Here is a 17,105-nt window from a genome sequence, read left to right on the forward strand (position 1 = left end):
AGGGGAGACAGAGGAGGTGTAGGAGTGAGAGGGGAGACAGAGGAGGTGTAGGAGTGAGAGGGGAGACAGAGTGTGCCCAGTGGGAAGGGACTGAGCCGCAACACAAGTCTTAGTTAAATGTTATTTTCCCTTGTTAGACAAATCACATACTGAATGTAAGCACTCAGAGTGCAGGTGATTGAAATCCCCCATAATCCCCCATAATGAATCAGGGGAAATTTTATTTGTCACATGCGCCGAATACAACAGGTGTAGAAATTACATACTTACTACGAGTCCTCAAACAACAATGCATAATTATATATTTTTTTAAAGTAAGAACATTTTTCTAAACTAAAGTAAAAAATGTATAATAATAACGAGGCTATTTACAAGGAGTACCAAGTCAATGTGCGGGGGTACGGGTTAGTCGAGTGAGGTAATATCTAGGGACGGGGTGAAGTCACTGTGCACAGATAATAAACAAAGAGTAGCAGCAGCTACTTCCTGGGGTTTATTATGGATCCCCATTAGTTCCTGCCAAGGCAGCAGCTACTCTTCCTGGGGTTTATTATGGATCCCCATTAGTTCCTGCCAAGGCAGCAGCTACTCTTCCTGGGGTTTATTATGGATCCCCATTAGTTCCTGCCAAGGCAGCAGCTACTCTTCCTGGGGTTTATTATGGATCCCCATTAGTTCCTGCCAAGGCAGCAGCTACTCTTCCTGGGGTTTATTATGGATCCCCATTAGTTCCTGTCAAGGCAGCAGCTACTCTTCCTGGGGTTTATTATGGATCCCCATTAGTTCCTGTCAAGGCAGCAGCTACTTCCTGGGGTTTATTATGGATCCCCATTAGTTCCTGTCAAGGCAGCAGCTACTCTTCCTGGGGTTTATTATGGATCCCCATTAGTTCCTGTCAAGGCAGCAGCTACTCTTCCTGGGGTTTATTATGGATCCCCATTAGTTCCTGTCAAGGCAGCAGCTACTCTTCCTGGGGTTTATTATGGATCCCCATTAGTTCCTGCCAAGGCAGCAGCTACTCTTCCTGGGTTTTATTATGGATCCCCATTAGTTCCTGTCAAGGCAGCAGCTACTCTTCCTGGGGTTTATTATGGATCCCCATTAGTTCCTGCCAAGGCAGCAGCTACTCTTCCTGGGTTTTATTATGGATCCCCATTAGTTCCTGCCAAGGCAGCAGCTACTCTTCCTGGGGTTTATTATGGATCCCCATTAGTTCCTGCCAAGCAGCAGCTACTCTTCCTGGGGTTTATTATGGATCCCCATTAGTTCCTGTCAAGCAGCAGCTTCTCTTCCTGGGGTTTATTATGGATCCCCATTAGTTCCTGCCAAGGCAGCAGCTACTCTTCCTGGGGTTTATTATGGATCCCCATTAGTTCCTGCCAAGCAGCAGCTACTCTTCCTGGGGTTTATTATGGATCCCCATTAGTTCCTGTCAAGGCAGCAGCTACTCTTCCTGGGGTTTATGATGGATCCCCATTAGTTCCTGTCAAGGCAGCAGCTACTCTTCCTGGGGTTTATTATGGATCCCCATCAGTTCCTGCCAAGCAGCAGCTACTCTTCCTGGGGTTTATTATGGATCCCCATTAGTTCCTGCCAAGCAGCAGCTACTCTTCCTGGGTTTATTATGGATCCCCATTAGTTCCTGTCAAGGCAGAAGCTACTCTTCCTGGGGTTTATTATGGATCCCCATTAGTTCCTGTCAAGGCAGAAGCTACTCTTCCTGGGGTTTATTATGGATCCCCATTAGTTCCTGTCAAGGCAGCAGCTACTCTTCCTGGGGTTTATTATGGATCCCCATTAGTTCCTGTCAAGGCAGAAGCTACTCTTCCTGGGGTTTATTATGGATCCCCATTAGTTCCTGTCAAGGCAGAAGCTACTCTTCCTGGGGTTTATTATGGATCCCCATTAGTTCCTGTCAAGGCAGAAGCTACTCTTCCTGGGGTTTATTATGGATCCCCATTAGTTCCTGTCAAGGCAGCAGCTACTCTTCCTGGGGTTTATTATGGATCCCCATTAGTTCCTGTCAAGGCAGCAGCTACTCTTCCTGGGGTTTATTATGGATCCCCATTAGTTCCTGCCAAGGCAGCAGCTACTCTTCCTGGGGTTTATTATGGATCCCCATTAGTTCCTGTCAAGGCAGCAGCTACTCTTCCTGGGGTTTATTATGGATCCCCATTAGTTCCTGCCAAGGCAGCAGCTACTCTTCCTGGGGTTTATTATGGATCCCCATTAGTTCCTGTCAAGGCAGCAGCTACTCTTCCTGGGGTTTATCATGGATCCCCATTAGTTCCTGTCAAGGCAGCAGCTACTCTTCCTGGGATTTATTATGGATCCCCATTAGTTCCTGCCAAGGCAGCAGCTACTCTTCCTGGGGTTTATTATGGATCCCCATTAGTTCCTGTCAAGGCAGCAGCTACTCTTCCTGGGGTCCAAACAAATGAAGCACTTACATATAAAACTAAAGATAAAACCGTACTTCATAACATTATTACACCACTACATATCTACAATATAAAGTGAGTATGTGTGAGTCTTTACCTGTGTGTGTGTGTCTCTCTCTTCACAGTCATAGTCATGGCTCTATGTAGTACTGTGGAATAGAGTTCCATGTAGTCATGGCTCTATGTAGTACTGTGGAATAGAGTTCCATGTAGTCATGGCTCTATGTAGTACTGTGGAAATAGAGTTTAATGTAGTCATGGCTCTATGTAGTACTGTGGAATAGAGCTCCATGTAGTCATGGCTCTATGTAGTACTGTGGAATAGAGTTCCATGTAGTCATGGCTCTATGTAGTACTGTGGAATAGAGTTTAATGTAGTCATGGCTCTATGTAGTACTGTGGAATAGAGCTCCATGTAGTCATGGCTCTATGTAGTACTGTGCGCCTACCATAGTCTGTTCTGGACTTGGGGATTGTGAAGAAACCTCTGGTGGCATGTCTTGTGGGGTATGAATTGGGGTCTGAGCTGTGTGCCAGTGGTTTAGACAGCTTGGTACATTCAGCATGTCAACACTTCTTACAAAAAGTTAATCTCTCTTCCACTTTGAGCCATGAGAGATTGAGATGCATGTCATTAATGTTAACACTGTGTACTTTTAAGGGCAAGTCACGCTGCCCTGTTCTGAGACAATTTTAATTTTCCTACGTCCCTTTTTGTGGCACCTGACCACACGTCTGAACAGTTGTCAAGCTGGTATGAATGATTCGGGAGACAGGCGCAGGAATGCGTAATTGGGTTTCCCTTTGCAATCCGTGATAGTTTGCAAGCCCTGCCATATCCGACAAGCATCAGAGCCGGTGTAGTAGGATTCAATCTTAGTCCTGTATTGACGCTTTGCCTGTTTGATGGTTCGTTGGAGGGCATAGCGGGATTTCTTTTCTTAAGTGTCCGGATTAGTGTCCCGCTCCTTGAAAGCGGCAGCTATAGCCTTTAGCTCAGTGCGGATGTTGCCTGTAATCCATGACTTCTGGTTGGGATATGTACGTACGGTCACAGTAGGGATGACGTCGTCAATGCACTTATTAATGAAGCCAGTGACTGATGTGGTAAACTCCTCAATGCCATTGGATGATCAGATGCCATCCCGGGAACATACAGTGCCTTGCGAATCATTAGTCATTTAGGTCAACATTGTATCATTCAGAGATCCTCACTGAACTTCTGGAGAGAGTTTGCTGCACTGAAAGTAAAGGGGCTGAATAATTTTGCACACCCAATTTTTCAGTTTTTGATTTGTTAAAAAAGTTTGAAATATCCAATAAATGTCGTTCCACTTCATGATTGTGTCCCACTTGTTGTTGATTCTTCACAAAAAAATACAGTTTTATATCTTTATGTTTGAAGCCTGAAATGTGGCAAAAGGTCGCAAAGTTCAAGGGGGCCGAATACTTTCGCAATGCACTGTATTCCAGTCTGTATTAGCAAAACAGTCCTGTAGCTTAGCATCCGCTTCATCTGGAGGATAGAGTTATGGTCAGATATGCCAAATGGAGGGCGAGGGAGAGCTTTGTAAGCGTCTCTGAGTGTGAAGTCTTTTTTTCCCTCTGGTTGCACATGTGACATGCTGGTAGAAATGAGGTAAAACAGATTTAAGTTAGCCTGCATTAAAGTCCCCGGCCACTAGGAGCGCCACCTCTGGATCAGCATTTTCTTGTTTCCTTATGGCCTTATACAGCTCGTTGAGTGGGGGTCTTAGTGCTGAGCGTGTGATGGTTCATCTGATAGCATAGCGGGATTTCTTATAAGCGTCAGGATTAGTGTCCCGGCCAATAGGAGCGCAGCTTCCGGATGAGCATGTTTCCTGTTTTCCTGTTTCCTTATGATCTTATACAGCTTGTTGAGCAACGTCTTAGTGCCAGCATCGGTTTGTGGTGGTAAATAGACAACTATGAAGATGAAAAATCTATTGGTAAAATAGTGTGGTCTACAGCTTATCATAAGGTACTCTACCTCAGGCGAGCAAAAACTTGAGACTTCCTTAAAAACTTCTTGATACTACCCATCCCGCATGCGGGGGAGCGTAATCATCGCCTCAAACTAATTAGCATAACGCAGCGGACATAAATATCCCTAGAAAATATTCCTATTCATGAAAATCACAAATGAAATATATTGAGACACAGCTTATCCTTTTGTTAATCACACTGTCATCTCAGATTTTCAAAATATGCTTTACAGCCAAAGCTAGACAAGCATTTGTGTAAGTTTATCGATAGCCTAGCATAGCATTATGCCTTGCTAGCAGCAGGCAACCTTGTCACGGAAATCAGAAAAGCAATCAAATTAAATCGTTTACCTTTGATGAGCTTCGGATGTTTTCACTCACGAGACTCCCAGTTAGATAGCAAATGTTCCTTTTTTCCAAAAATATTATTTTTGTAGGCCAAATAGCTCCCGTTTGTTCTTCACGTTTGGCTGAGAAATCTACAACACCAAACTTTTTTCCAAATTAGCTCCATAATATCGACAGAAACATGGCAAACGTTGTTTAGAATCAATCCTCAAGGTGTTTTTCACATATCTATTCGATAATATATCCGTCGGGACAATTGGTTTCTCATTAGAAGCGATTGGAAAAATGGCTACGTCTGTACTTTACGCAAGATTTTCTGCAGGAGCCATCATGTGACCACTTGCTAAATGTGGTCTCTTACAGTTATTCTTCAACATAAATGTGTAAAAAGACGTCACAATGATGTAGACACCTTGGGGAATACGTAGAAAACGTAAGCTCATTCACAGCCATATAAGGAGTCATTGGCATGCAGCGCTTTTAAAATATGGGGCACTTCCTGATTGGATTTTTATCTGGGTTTCGAGTTCTGTTGCACTCACAGACAATATCTTTGCAGTTTTGGAAACGTTAGAGTGTTTTCTATCCAAAGCTGTCAATTATATGCATAGTCGAGCATCTTGTCGTGACAAAATATCCCGTTTAAAATGGGAAAGTTTTTTTATCCAAAAATGAAAATACTGCCCCCTAGTTACAAAAGGTTAATATTAGAGATCACAGCACCAGCTATTGTTGACAAAGAGACACCCACCACCACTACCACCACCATGATCTTACCGCAGGCAGCTGTTCTTACAGAATTACCTGTAAGGTCCCACAGTTGATCAGTTAATTTCATTTAGCCTGACACTGCAACACTTAGCAACCGGACGTGCAAGCCCACACGTGCACAAAGTTGTGGCAAAAACCCACATGACTAATTTAAAATGTTTCTCTAGCAGGATTCGAGTCTCTGCAGTAACTAGTAGTCAATCTAGCAGGATAAAGGGTATCTCTAGCAGGGTAAACGGTTTCTCTGGCAGGGTAAACGGTTTCCCTAGCAGGGTAAAAGGTGTCTCTAGCAGGGTAAAAGGTTTCTCTAGCAGGATAAACTGTTTCTCTAGGAGGATAAACGGTTTCTCTAGCAGGATAAACGGTTTCTCTAGCAGGATAAACGGTTTCTCTAGCAGGATTCAAGTCTCTGTTGTAACTAATAGTCATTCCCAGTGGTAGAGGACATACAGAGACCCATTCAGTCACAAACAAGAGACAGACACACACCATTCTGATTCAATAAGCATCTACACATTCAGTCACATACAGCGTGGAGCAGGACCAGATATCGGAGGTTGAGCTCATGGAAAAATTCATAGAATGTAGCGTTGCAAAGGAGATTGTTCCGCAGAGCAAACAAAACAGTGCTGTAATGTAATTTTGAGTTATGATAACATCACTGAATCAAATTTATTACCATGGTTACAGAACATAGAGAGCGAGAGAGAGAGAGACACAGAGAGACACAGAGAGAGAGAGACAGAGACAGAGATAAAGTAAGAGAGGAGAGTGGGTTAAGTGTTATATGTCCAACCCTTGTTTGTTTCTCGTGTCTAATTGGACTAAAAGGTCTAGCCTGGTTTCCATGGTATTGTGATTAGGGTCACATTACCTGGGAGAGGGCCAGGGTGAAAAAACATCTGAACACACACAGCGTGACTACCACAGCTCAGGGGGGGGGGTGAACCTTTCTGCTCTGAGCTCTAACTCTGTATAGAACACCACAGGCCAATGCTTTCATCAACTCAAACTTCATTCTTTTTTTTCAGCAATTTGGAAGCCACAACAAAATGGCATCCTCAAAAATGAAAATGATGAAGTTATACACTACCGTCCAAAAGTTTGGGGTCACTTAGAAATGTCCTTGTTTTTTGTTTTTTTAAGAAAAACACGTTTTTTTGTCCATTAAAATAACATAAAATTGATCAGAAATACAGTGTAGACGTTGTAAATGACTACTGTAGCTGGAAAACAAAAAATGTTTTCAATTAAATATCTACAAAGGCGTACAGAGGTCCATTATCAGCAACCATCACTCCTGTGTTCCAATGGCACGTTGCGTTAGCTAATCCAAGTTTATCATTAGAAAACCCTTTTTGAAATTATGTTAGCACAATTCCCAGAGAGGTGCGGGGAATTGAACCCTGGTCTTCGGTGGGGAGAGGGGTGACCTGTCCATGCTGGGGGGGTTACTGCTTGATCACGGGCTCTGCACAACTTACATTCACTTTAATTAAGTGTATAAAGGCTGTTGTTTGTTTTGACAATTTCAATTCACCATTGAATCTTTTTTTTTTTTTTTTTTTTTTTTTTTTTACAGTGTGGCTGTGTGGGTAAAAATGTAAACGAAATGTACGATCTTACTGCCCCTCCTGTTTCTAATCTGTCTAAATAAATAAAATAAAATAAAATAATAATAAAATTATAAAATTTAATTTAATAAAATAAATCATTAAAAACAAAAAGGTGGAATTCCACCAAAAATATTCTCAAATTACCCTTATCATCAATCAATACTTAGGCTAATAATAATTTGCATTTCCAAACCATTGATTGTATGAGAAACTGTTGTGTTTTGATGCTGTGTTTAACATGCACTGAACCCCACCCCCCAAAGAAAATTTTTCACAACGTTCTCTTACTAACACCTATAATCAGGTTAAAGGATACCAAGCCAGTTGCACAACTGAATGCATTCAACCAAAATGTGTCCCCTCAGAGAGCAGATGTTGTTGGGGGCTAACTGCCGTGCTCAAGGATAGAAGGGCACATTTTTCCATCTTGCCTGCTCAGGGATTTGAACCAGCAACCGCCAGGCTATGTGCTCTTAACCGCCAGGCTGCCTGCTCTTAACCGCCAGGCTGCCTGCTCTTAACCGCCCGGCTGCCTGCTCTTAACCGCCAGGCTGCCTGCTCTTAACCGCTAGGCTGCCTGCTCTTAACCGCCAGGCTGCCTGCTCTTAACCGCCCGGCTGCCTGCTCTTAACCGCCAGGCTGCCTGCTCTTAACCGCCAGGCTGCCTGCTCTTAACCGCCAGGCTGCCTGCTCTTAACCGCCAGGCTGCCTGCTCTTAACCCCTGCTCTTACATGCTCTTACATGCAGTCCCCAAGAACCACTGTGGGTGTTTCAGAGTACTACATTTCTGTTTTAAAACACAAACATCAGATCTCAGTTTAGGTACAATACTTTACTTGGTTTCATTACACAATCATGGTGTTTTGAGACTATTTTAACAGTGCAGGCAAGGAGCCATCATGTGGCCAAGAAATTACTCATCATGAGTGATGTCATGAACCCTGGTTGTGGAGGGCACCTGTTGCTATGGAAGTTATGGAACCACACAGAGAAAGAGGGGGAGAGAGCGAGACATGGGGAAAACCAGTCTCCTGTACCATGCTTTACTGAGATGCTCTCATGGAAAGTTTAGGGTTGGGTTAGGTGTTACGTTAGGGTTGGGGTTGGGTTAGGTGTTACGTTAGGTGTTACGTTAGGGTTGGAGTTGGGTTAGGTGTTAGGGTTGGAGTTGGGTTAAGTGTTTAGGGTTAGGGGTTACGTTAGGGTTGGGTTAGGTGTTACGTTAGGGTTGGGGTTGGGTTAGGTGTTACGTTAGGGTTAGGTGTTAGGTTTAGGGTTGGGTTAGGTGTTAGGGTTGGGTTAGGTATTAGGGTTGGGTTAGGTATTAGGGTTGGGTTAGGATTGGGGTTAGGGTTAGGTGTTGGGGTTGGGTTAGGTGTTGGGGTTGGGTTAGGTGTTAGGGTTGGGTTAGGTGTTAGGGTTAGGTGTTAGGGTTGGGTTAGGTGTTAGGGTTAGGTTTAGGGTTGGGTTAGGTGTTAGGGTTGTGTTAGGTGTTAGGGTTAGGTGTTAGGGTTAGGTGTTAGGGTTGTGTTAGGTGTTAGGGTTAGGTGTTAGGGTTAGGTTTAGGGTTGGGTGTTAGGGTTAGGTGTTAGGGTTGGGTTAGGTGTTAGGGTTGGGTTAGGTGTTAGGGTTGGGTTAGGTGTTAGGGTTAGGTTTAGGGTTGGGTTAGGTGTTAGGGTTGGGTTAGGTGTTAGGTTAGGTGTTTATTTATCATAGACATCCATAGCCAGAGGGCTATTTGCATGTGAGCATATCCTGGAATGCACCTTGGATAATGTTTTTTAGGGTTGGGTTAGGTGTTAGGGTTGGGTTAGGTGTTAGGTTAGGTGTTTATTTATCATAGACATCCATAGCCAGAGGGCTATTTGCATGTGAGCATATCCTGGAATGCACCTTGGATAATGTTTTTTAGGGTTGGGTTAGGTGTTAGGTTAGGTGTTTATTTATCATAGACATCCATAGCCAGAGGGCTATTTGCATGTGAGCATATCCTGGAATGCACCTTGGATAATGTTTTTTAGGGTTGGGTTAGGTGTTAGGTTAGGTGTTTATTTATCATAGACATCCATAGCCAGAGGGCTATTTGCATGTGAGCATATCCTGGAATGCACCTTGGATAATGTTTTTTAGGGTTGGGTTAGGTGTTAGGGTTGGGTTAGGTGTTAGGTTAGGTGTTTATTTATCATAGACATCCATAGCCAGAGGGCTATTTGCATGTGAGCATATCCTGGAATGCACCTTGGATAATGTTTTTTAGGGTTGGGTTAGGTGTTAGGGTTGGGTTAGGTGTTAGGTTAGGTGTTAGGGTAGGGTTAGGTGTTAGGGTTGGGTTAGGTGTTAGGGTTAGGTTTAGGGTAGGGTTAGGTGTTAGGGTTAGGTGTTAGGTTTAGGGTTGGGTTAGGTGTTAGGGTTAGGTGTTAGGGTTGGGTTAGGGTTGGGGTTAGGTTAGGTGTTTATTTATCATAGACATCCATAGCCAGAGGGCTATTTGCATGTGAGCATATCCTGGAATGCACCTTGGATAATGTTTTTTAGGGTTGGGTTAGGTGTTAGGGTTGGGTTAGGTGTTAGGTTAGGTGTTTATTTATCATAGACATCCATAGCCAGAGGGCTATTTGCATGTGAGCATATCCTGGAATGCACCTTGGATAATGTTTTTTAGGGTTGGGTTAGGGTTGGGTTAGGTGTTAGGGTTAGGTTAGGTGTTTATTTATCATAGACATCCATAGCCAGAGGGCTATTTGCATGTGAGCATATCCTGGAATGCACCTTGGATAATGTTTTTTAGGGTTGGGTTAGGTGTTAGGGTTGGGTTAGGTGTTAGGTTAGGTGTTTATTTATCATAGACATCCATAGCCAGAGGGCTATTTGCATGTGAGCATATCCTGGAATGCACCTTGGATAATGTTTTTTTTTTATAAATAAAATTGAATGTATGTTGGTATTCTTTTATTATTTCTACATTTTAACAGATACATTATCCATTTCAAATTAGGCTGCTACTCAAAAGAAAAGAAAAAACTAAGAAATACATAGAAATTGTAATAAATAAAATACAGATTTTAATAAATAAAACATTCAGTATAAACAGGAAAATAAAAAATCAGTTGGCCTCCACCCCCAACCTCCCATCCTATTCCCCCAACCTCCCATCCTATTCCCCCAATCTCCCATCCTATTCCCCCAACCTCCCATCCTATTCCCCCAACCTCCCATCCTATTCCCCCAACCTCCCATCCTATTCCCCCAACCTCCCATCCTATTCCCCCAACCTCCCATCCTATTACCCCAACCTCCCATCCTATTCCCCCAACCTCCCATCCTATTCCCCCAACCTCCCATCCTATTCCCCCAACCTCCCATCCTATACCCCCAACCTCCCATCCTATTCCCCCAACCTCCCACCCAGCCAACATGTCTCCACCCCAACCTCCCATCCTATTCCCCCAACCTCCCATCCTATTCCTCCAACCTCCCATCCTATTCCTCCAACCTCCCATCCTATACCCCCAACCTCCCATCCTATTCCCCCAACCTCCCATCCTATTCCCCCAACCTCCCATCCTATTCCCCCAACCTCCCATCCTATTCCCCCAACCTCCCATCCTATTCCGCCAATCCCACCCAGCCAATGTCTCCACCCCAACCTCCCATCCTATTCCCCCAACCAGCCAACATGTCTCCACCCCAACCTCCCATCCTATCCCCCCAACCTCCCATCCTATTCCTCCAACCCCACCCAGCCAACATGTCTCCACCCCAACCTCCCATCCTATTCCCCCAACCCCACCCAGCCAACATGTCTCCACCCCAACCTCCCATCCTATTCCCCCAACCCAACCCCACCCAGCCAACATGTCTCCACCCCAACCTCCCATCCTATTCCCCCAACCCCACCCAGCCAACATGTCTCCACCCCAACCTCCCATCCTATTCCTCCAACCCCACCCAGCCAACATGTCTCCACCCCAACCTCCCATCCTATTCCCCCAACCCCACCCAGCCAACATGTCTCCACCCCCAACCTCCCATCCTATTCCCCCAACCCCACCCAGCCAACATGTCTCCACCCCAACCTCCCATCCTATTCCCCCAACCCCACCCAGCCAACATGTCTCCACCCCAACCTCCCATCCTATTCCCCCAACCCCACCCAGCCAACATGTCTCCACCCCAACCTCCCATCCTATTCCCCCAACCCCACCCAGCCAACATGTCTCCACCCCCAACCTCCCAGCCCCACCCAGCCAACATGTCTCTACCCCCAACCTCCCATTCCCCCAACCAGCCAACATGTCTCTACCCCGGCTTGGCAGTGCTGCCTGCCAGCTGTAATCTTCTCTGATTGATTGAGAGATTCAAGGGGCTTATACTCATGGACTTCAAAATTAACTTTGTAACTTTGCCCCAGAAGCATTTATCTGCAGAACCCTCCCACATCACAGCTGCTCACTGCACTGAGACTAGGAAACACTGTCACCACTCATAAATCCATGATTATCGAGAATTTCAATAAGCAAATCTCTATGGCTGGCCATGCCTTCCACCTGGCTACCCCAACCCTGGCCAACAGCTCTGCACCCCCCCCACAGCAACTGGCCCAAGCCCCCCTCCCCCCCACTTCTCCTTCACCCAAATCCAGACAGCTGATGTTCTGAAAGAGCTACAAAATCTGGATCCCTACAAATCAGCTGGGCTAGACAATCTGGACCCTCTTTTCTTAAAATTATCCGCCGCCATTGTTGCAACCCCTAACCTCTCTTTGGTATAGTCTGAGATTCCTAAAGATTGGAAAGCGGACGCCATCATCCCCCTCTTCAAAAGGGGGAGACACTTGACCCAAACTGTTACAAGCCTATATCCATCATGCACTGCCTTTCTAAATTCTTCGATAGCCAAGTGAACAAACAGACCATTTCGAATCCCACCGTACCTTCTCTGCTATGCAATCTGGTTTCCGAGCTGGTCACGGGTGCACCTCAGCCACGCTCGAAGTCCTAAACGATATCATAAGCGCCATGTATAAAAGACAGTACTGTGCAGCCATCTTCGTCGACCTGGCCAAGGCTTTCAACTCTGTCAATCACCACATTCTTATCGGCAGACTCAACAGCCTTGGTTGCTCTAATGACTGCCTCGCCTGGTTCACCAACTACTTCTCAGACAGAGTTCAGTGTGTCAAATTGGGGGTCTGTTTATATATAGCCTCCAACACTCTACTCAGCAAACTGGATGCAGCCTATCACAGTGCCATCTGTTTTTTTCACCAAAGCCCCATATATTACCCACCACTGCGGCCTGTATGCTCTCGTTGTCTGGTCCTCGCTACATATTCTTCGCCAAACCCACTGGCTCCAGGTCATCTATAAGTCTTTGCTAGGTAATGCTCCGCATTATCTCAGCTCACTGTTCACCATAACAACACCCACCCGTAGCACGTGCTCCAGCAGGTATATTTCACTGGTCATCCCCAAAACCAGCACCTCCTTTGGCTGCCTTTCCTTCCAGTTCTCTGCTGCCGCCAATGACTGGAACAGAGATATATCTCCCTCCCTAACTTTAAGCGTCTGCTGTCAGAGCAGCTTGCCGATCGCTGCAGCTGTATACAGCCCATCTGGAAATATCCCATTCAACCAACTACCTACCTCATCCCCATATTTATTTTTGTTTTTCTGCTATTTTACACACCAGTATTTCTACTTGCACATCCTCATCTGCACAAATACCCCTCCAGAGTAATTTGCTAAATTGTAATTACTTCACTACTATTGGCCTATTTATTGCCTTACCTCCTCACTCCATTTGCACACACTGTATATAAACTCTCTATTGTGTTATTGACTGTACATTTATTTACTCCATGTGTAACTCTGTGTTGTTTTTGTCGCACTGCTTTGCTTGATCTTGGCCAGGTCGCAGTTGTAAATGAGAACTTGTTCTCAACTGGCTTACCTGGTTAAATAAAAGTGAAATTAAAAAAATAAAAATAATAATAATATGAAGTAATGTACCTACTAATTTCCGGGACATATTGACCAGTTGGGAGTTGGGGCCAATCCCATCGTAAAACGTTTCCTTGGTGTTAAATACAGTTTGTGAACAAATTTAAAATGTATAAATTGATTGTTTGGATTACGGGATTAGAGCGCAGTACATTACTGTCTAGTTTGAGAAACAGACTCACAAGTCCTCAACTGGCAGCTTCATTAAATAGTACCCGCAAAACACCAGGCTCAACGTCAACAGTGAAGAGGCGACTCCGGGATGCTGGCCTTCTTGGCAGAGTTGCAAAGAAGAAGCCATCTCTCAGACTGGCCAATACAAATTGGCAAAAGAAATAAAGATTGTCAAAAGAACACAGATACTGGACAGAGGAACTCTGCCTAGAAGGCCAGCATCCCGGAGTCGCCTCTTCACTGTTGACATGGAGACTGGACAGAGGAACTCTGCCTAGAAGGCCAGCATCCCGGAGTCGCCTCTTCACTGTTGACGTTGAGACTGGTGTTTTGCGGGTACTATTTAATGAAGCTGCCAGTTGAGGACTTGTGAGGCGTCTGTTTCTCAAACTAGACACTAAAATACTTGTCCTCTTGCTCAGTTGTGCACCGGGGCCTCCCACTCCTCTTTCTATTCTGGTTAGAGACAGTTTGAAGTGTTCTGTGAAGAGAGTAATACACAGCGTTGTTCAAGATCTTCAGATTCTTGGCAATGACTCACATGGAATAGCCTTCATTACTCAGAACAAGAATAGACTGACGAGTTTCAGAAGAAAGGTCTTTGTTTCTGGCCATTTTGAGCCCAATCGAACCCACAGATGCTGTTGCTCCAGATACTCAACTAGTCTACAGAAGGACAGTTTCATTGCTTCTTTAATCAGAACAACAGTCTTCAGCTGTGCTAACATAATTTCAAAAGGGTTTTCTAATGATCAATTATCCTTTTGAAATGATAAACTTGAATTAGCTAACTCTCGTCAGAAATCACACAGGATGGAGGAGAGTGTCTCTCGTCAGAAATCACACAGGATGGAGGAGAGTGTCTCTCGTTAGAAATCACATTTATTTTGGAAGATCGAGACAGGATAAATATATTGTCTCAGCTGAAAAACTCCCCACATATTTTAATCTTCTTGTGGTTTGGTAACTTCCTGTTCTTCAATGGACTCTGGCTGGACGACGCAGAGTTAGATTCGTTCTTAAGTATCTGGTGTCAGTCTCACAACAGAGCCTTCAACTGCAAGGGGGCATTGCATTGTGGATGTCCCCTCATTGAAATGCATGACATCCGGCACAACATAACAGATGAAAATAATCAGTGGTGTAAAGTACTTTAAAGTACTACTTAAGTACTTTTTGGGGTATCTGTACTTTACTATTTATATTTTTGACTACTTTTACTTCACTACAATACTCAAGAAAATAATGTACTTTTTACTCCATACATTTTCCCCTGACACCCAAAAGTACTTGTTACATTTGGAATGCTTAGCAGGACAGGAAAATGGTCCAATTCACACATTTATCAAGAGAACATCGTTGATCCTCTCTACTGCCTCTGATCTGCAGGACTCACTAAACAGAGAACATCCCTGGTCCTCCCTACTGCCTCTGATCTGGAGGACTCACTAAACAGAGAACATCCCTGGTCCTCCCTACTGCCTCTGATCTGGAGGACTCACTAAACACAAATGCTCCATTTGTAAATTATGTCTGAGTGTTGGAGTGTTCCCCTGGCTATCTGTAAATGACGTCTGAGTGTTGGAGTGTTCCCCTGGCTATCTGTAAATGACGTCTGAGTGTTGGAGTGTTCCCCTGGCTATCTGTAAATGACGTCTGAGTGTTGGAGTGTTCCCCTGGCTATCTGTTAATGATGTCTGAGTGTTGGAGTGTTCCCCTGGCTATCTGTAAATGATGTCTGAGTGTTGGAGTGTTCCCCTGGCTATCTGTAAATGATGTCTGAGTGTTCCCCTGGCTATCTGTAAATGACGTCTGAGTGTTGGAGTGTTCCCCTGGCTATCTGTAAATGACGTCTGAGTGTTGGAGTGTTCCCCTGGCTATCTGTAAATGATGTCTGAGTGTTGGAGTGTATCCCTGGCTATCTGTAAATATATATGTGTTGTGTTTTTTTTTTTTTATACTTTTGATACTTAAGTATATTTTTTAAATGACATTTACATTTGATATTTAAGTATATTTAAAATCAAATACTTTTAGACTTAAACTCAAGTAGTATTTTACATTCAACTTTCACTTGAGTCATTTTCTATTAAGGTATCTTGACTTTTACTCAAGTATGACGACAGGGCACTTGTTCCACCACTGAAAATAACGCAATAATAATGCGGTAGCAGAAATATCATATTTAGAGTTCAGATTCATTATAGGAAATGGACCACAGCGTCGACGCACAGGTTCTCTGCGCTCAACACAAATAGTAGACTCAGTGAGGTGGTGGGTGAGCAGCAACAGAGATAACCCACTGTGCATCAACATGCAACACACACTCCCCTGCAGCAGCACAGCCACAGCTAGCCGCTTCCCTACCCCTTCTATCTCTCTCTCGGTTCTCCGTCTCTCCCATCACGCTTCTCTGCTCTCAATCTGTCACTCACAATCAACGGAATGGACCTGTCGTCTCGGTGGATCTCCAGCCTCCCGCCGTCGGCATGTCTCCTGATGTCCGCGACGCGGGGCTGCGAGGCTGGGGATGATGATGAGTGTGGTTTATTGTCCTGCCACAGGTAATAAAATGTTCCCAGGATCCACGCTACGGTCAAGATAGCGATGGCGTTGGCCCGTATCCTGCGCATTGTGAGCCCATAAGGAGGACTTTGTCCTGAAACCCCCAGATGGTTAATCTCTGGTTTCAGGTTCGCTTGGTGGTTCTTTTGGAACCGGAGACGGAGCTGGAGGAGAGGTGCGCAAAAATTGCTTCTCCGGTTATGGCTCGCACCGCAGCAAACAGCCTCACCAGTAACGAACTATTCAGATAGAGAGAGGAGCGAACAGTCTCTCTGCTTGACTGGGATTTGCGCATTCACAGAGCCGTGCGCGGTCCTAGCGCCCTGAAATTCCTTCCGAGGAATCATTTCTGGCTGATGCACACAGCAGATCTTCTCACTGTCTTTGGCTGGATTGCGTTCTCAGTGTGGTTTCTGTTAGAATAGAACACTACTGATTATGTAAAGATAATGGATAGACCAATAGCGGTGCATGGGTAAAATCACTGGACCCCACAAGCCATTTTACAACCTATGTGTTGTGATAATTGCTTGTTTGCTCTATAACCTGTTAGTTCATATTCCTTGATACCTTGATAAATAGGGCCTAAGGCCTGAGACAGTAAAAAGACAGTGATATATAGGGCCTAAGGCCCGAGACAGTAAGAAGACACAGTGATATATAGGGCCTAAGGCTCGAGACAGTAAGAAGACACAGTGGTATATAGGGCCTAAGGCCTGAGACAGTAAGAAGACACAGTGGTATATAGGGCCTAAGGCCCGAGACAGTAAGAAGACACAGTGGTATATAGGGCCTAAGGCCCGAGACAGTAAGAAGACACAGTGGTATATAGGGCCTAAGGCCCGAGACAGTAAGAAGACACAGTGGTATATAGGGCCTAAGGCTCGAGACAGTAAGAAGACACAGTGGTATATAGGGCCTAAGGCCCGAGACAGTAAGAAGACACAGTGGTATATAGGGCCTAAGGCCCGAGACAGTAAGAAGACACAGTGGTATATAGGGCCTAAGGCGCGAGACAGTAAGAAGACACAGTGATATATAGGGCCTAAGGCTCGAGACAGTAAGAAGACACAGTGGTATATAGGGCCTAAGGCCCGAGACAGTAAGAAGACACAGTGGTATATAGGGCCTAAGGCCCGAGACAGTAAGAAGACACAGTGGTATATAGGGCCTAAGGCCCG

The 17,105-nt window shown here is 44.8% G+C and overlaps 1 protein-coding gene across 4 annotated transcripts in view; it reads right to left on the reverse strand.

The window, feature by feature from the left end:
- The window catches only part of LOC110506014 (UDP-N-acetyl-alpha-D-galactosamine:polypeptide N-acetylgalactosaminyltransferase 16), a 46,908-nt gene extending 30,581 nt beyond the window's left edge, over positions 1-16,327 (reverse strand). The window contains exon 1 of one of the 4 annotated variants that reach the window (XM_036963116.2): positions 15,795-16,327. In XM_036963116.2, the coding sequence (XP_036819011.1) occupies positions 15,795-15,992 (198 nt within the window). In that variant the 5' untranslated portion in view covers positions 15,993-16,327. Of the gene's footprint in view, positions 1-12,116; positions 12,338-15,794 lie in introns of those variants that run through there. The other 3 variants (XM_090221454.1, XM_036963115.2, XM_090221453.1) reach the window with 3 other exon arrangements.
- Positions 16,328-17,105: the final 778 nt, after the last annotated feature.

Source organism: Oncorhynchus mykiss, chromosome 25 (assembly GCF_057628025.1).
Source record: "Oncorhynchus mykiss isolate SJ-2025 chromosome 25, ASM5762802v1, whole genome shotgun sequence".
Classification (NCBI taxonomy): Eukaryota; Metazoa; Chordata; class Actinopteri; order Salmoniformes; family Salmonidae; genus Oncorhynchus; species Oncorhynchus mykiss.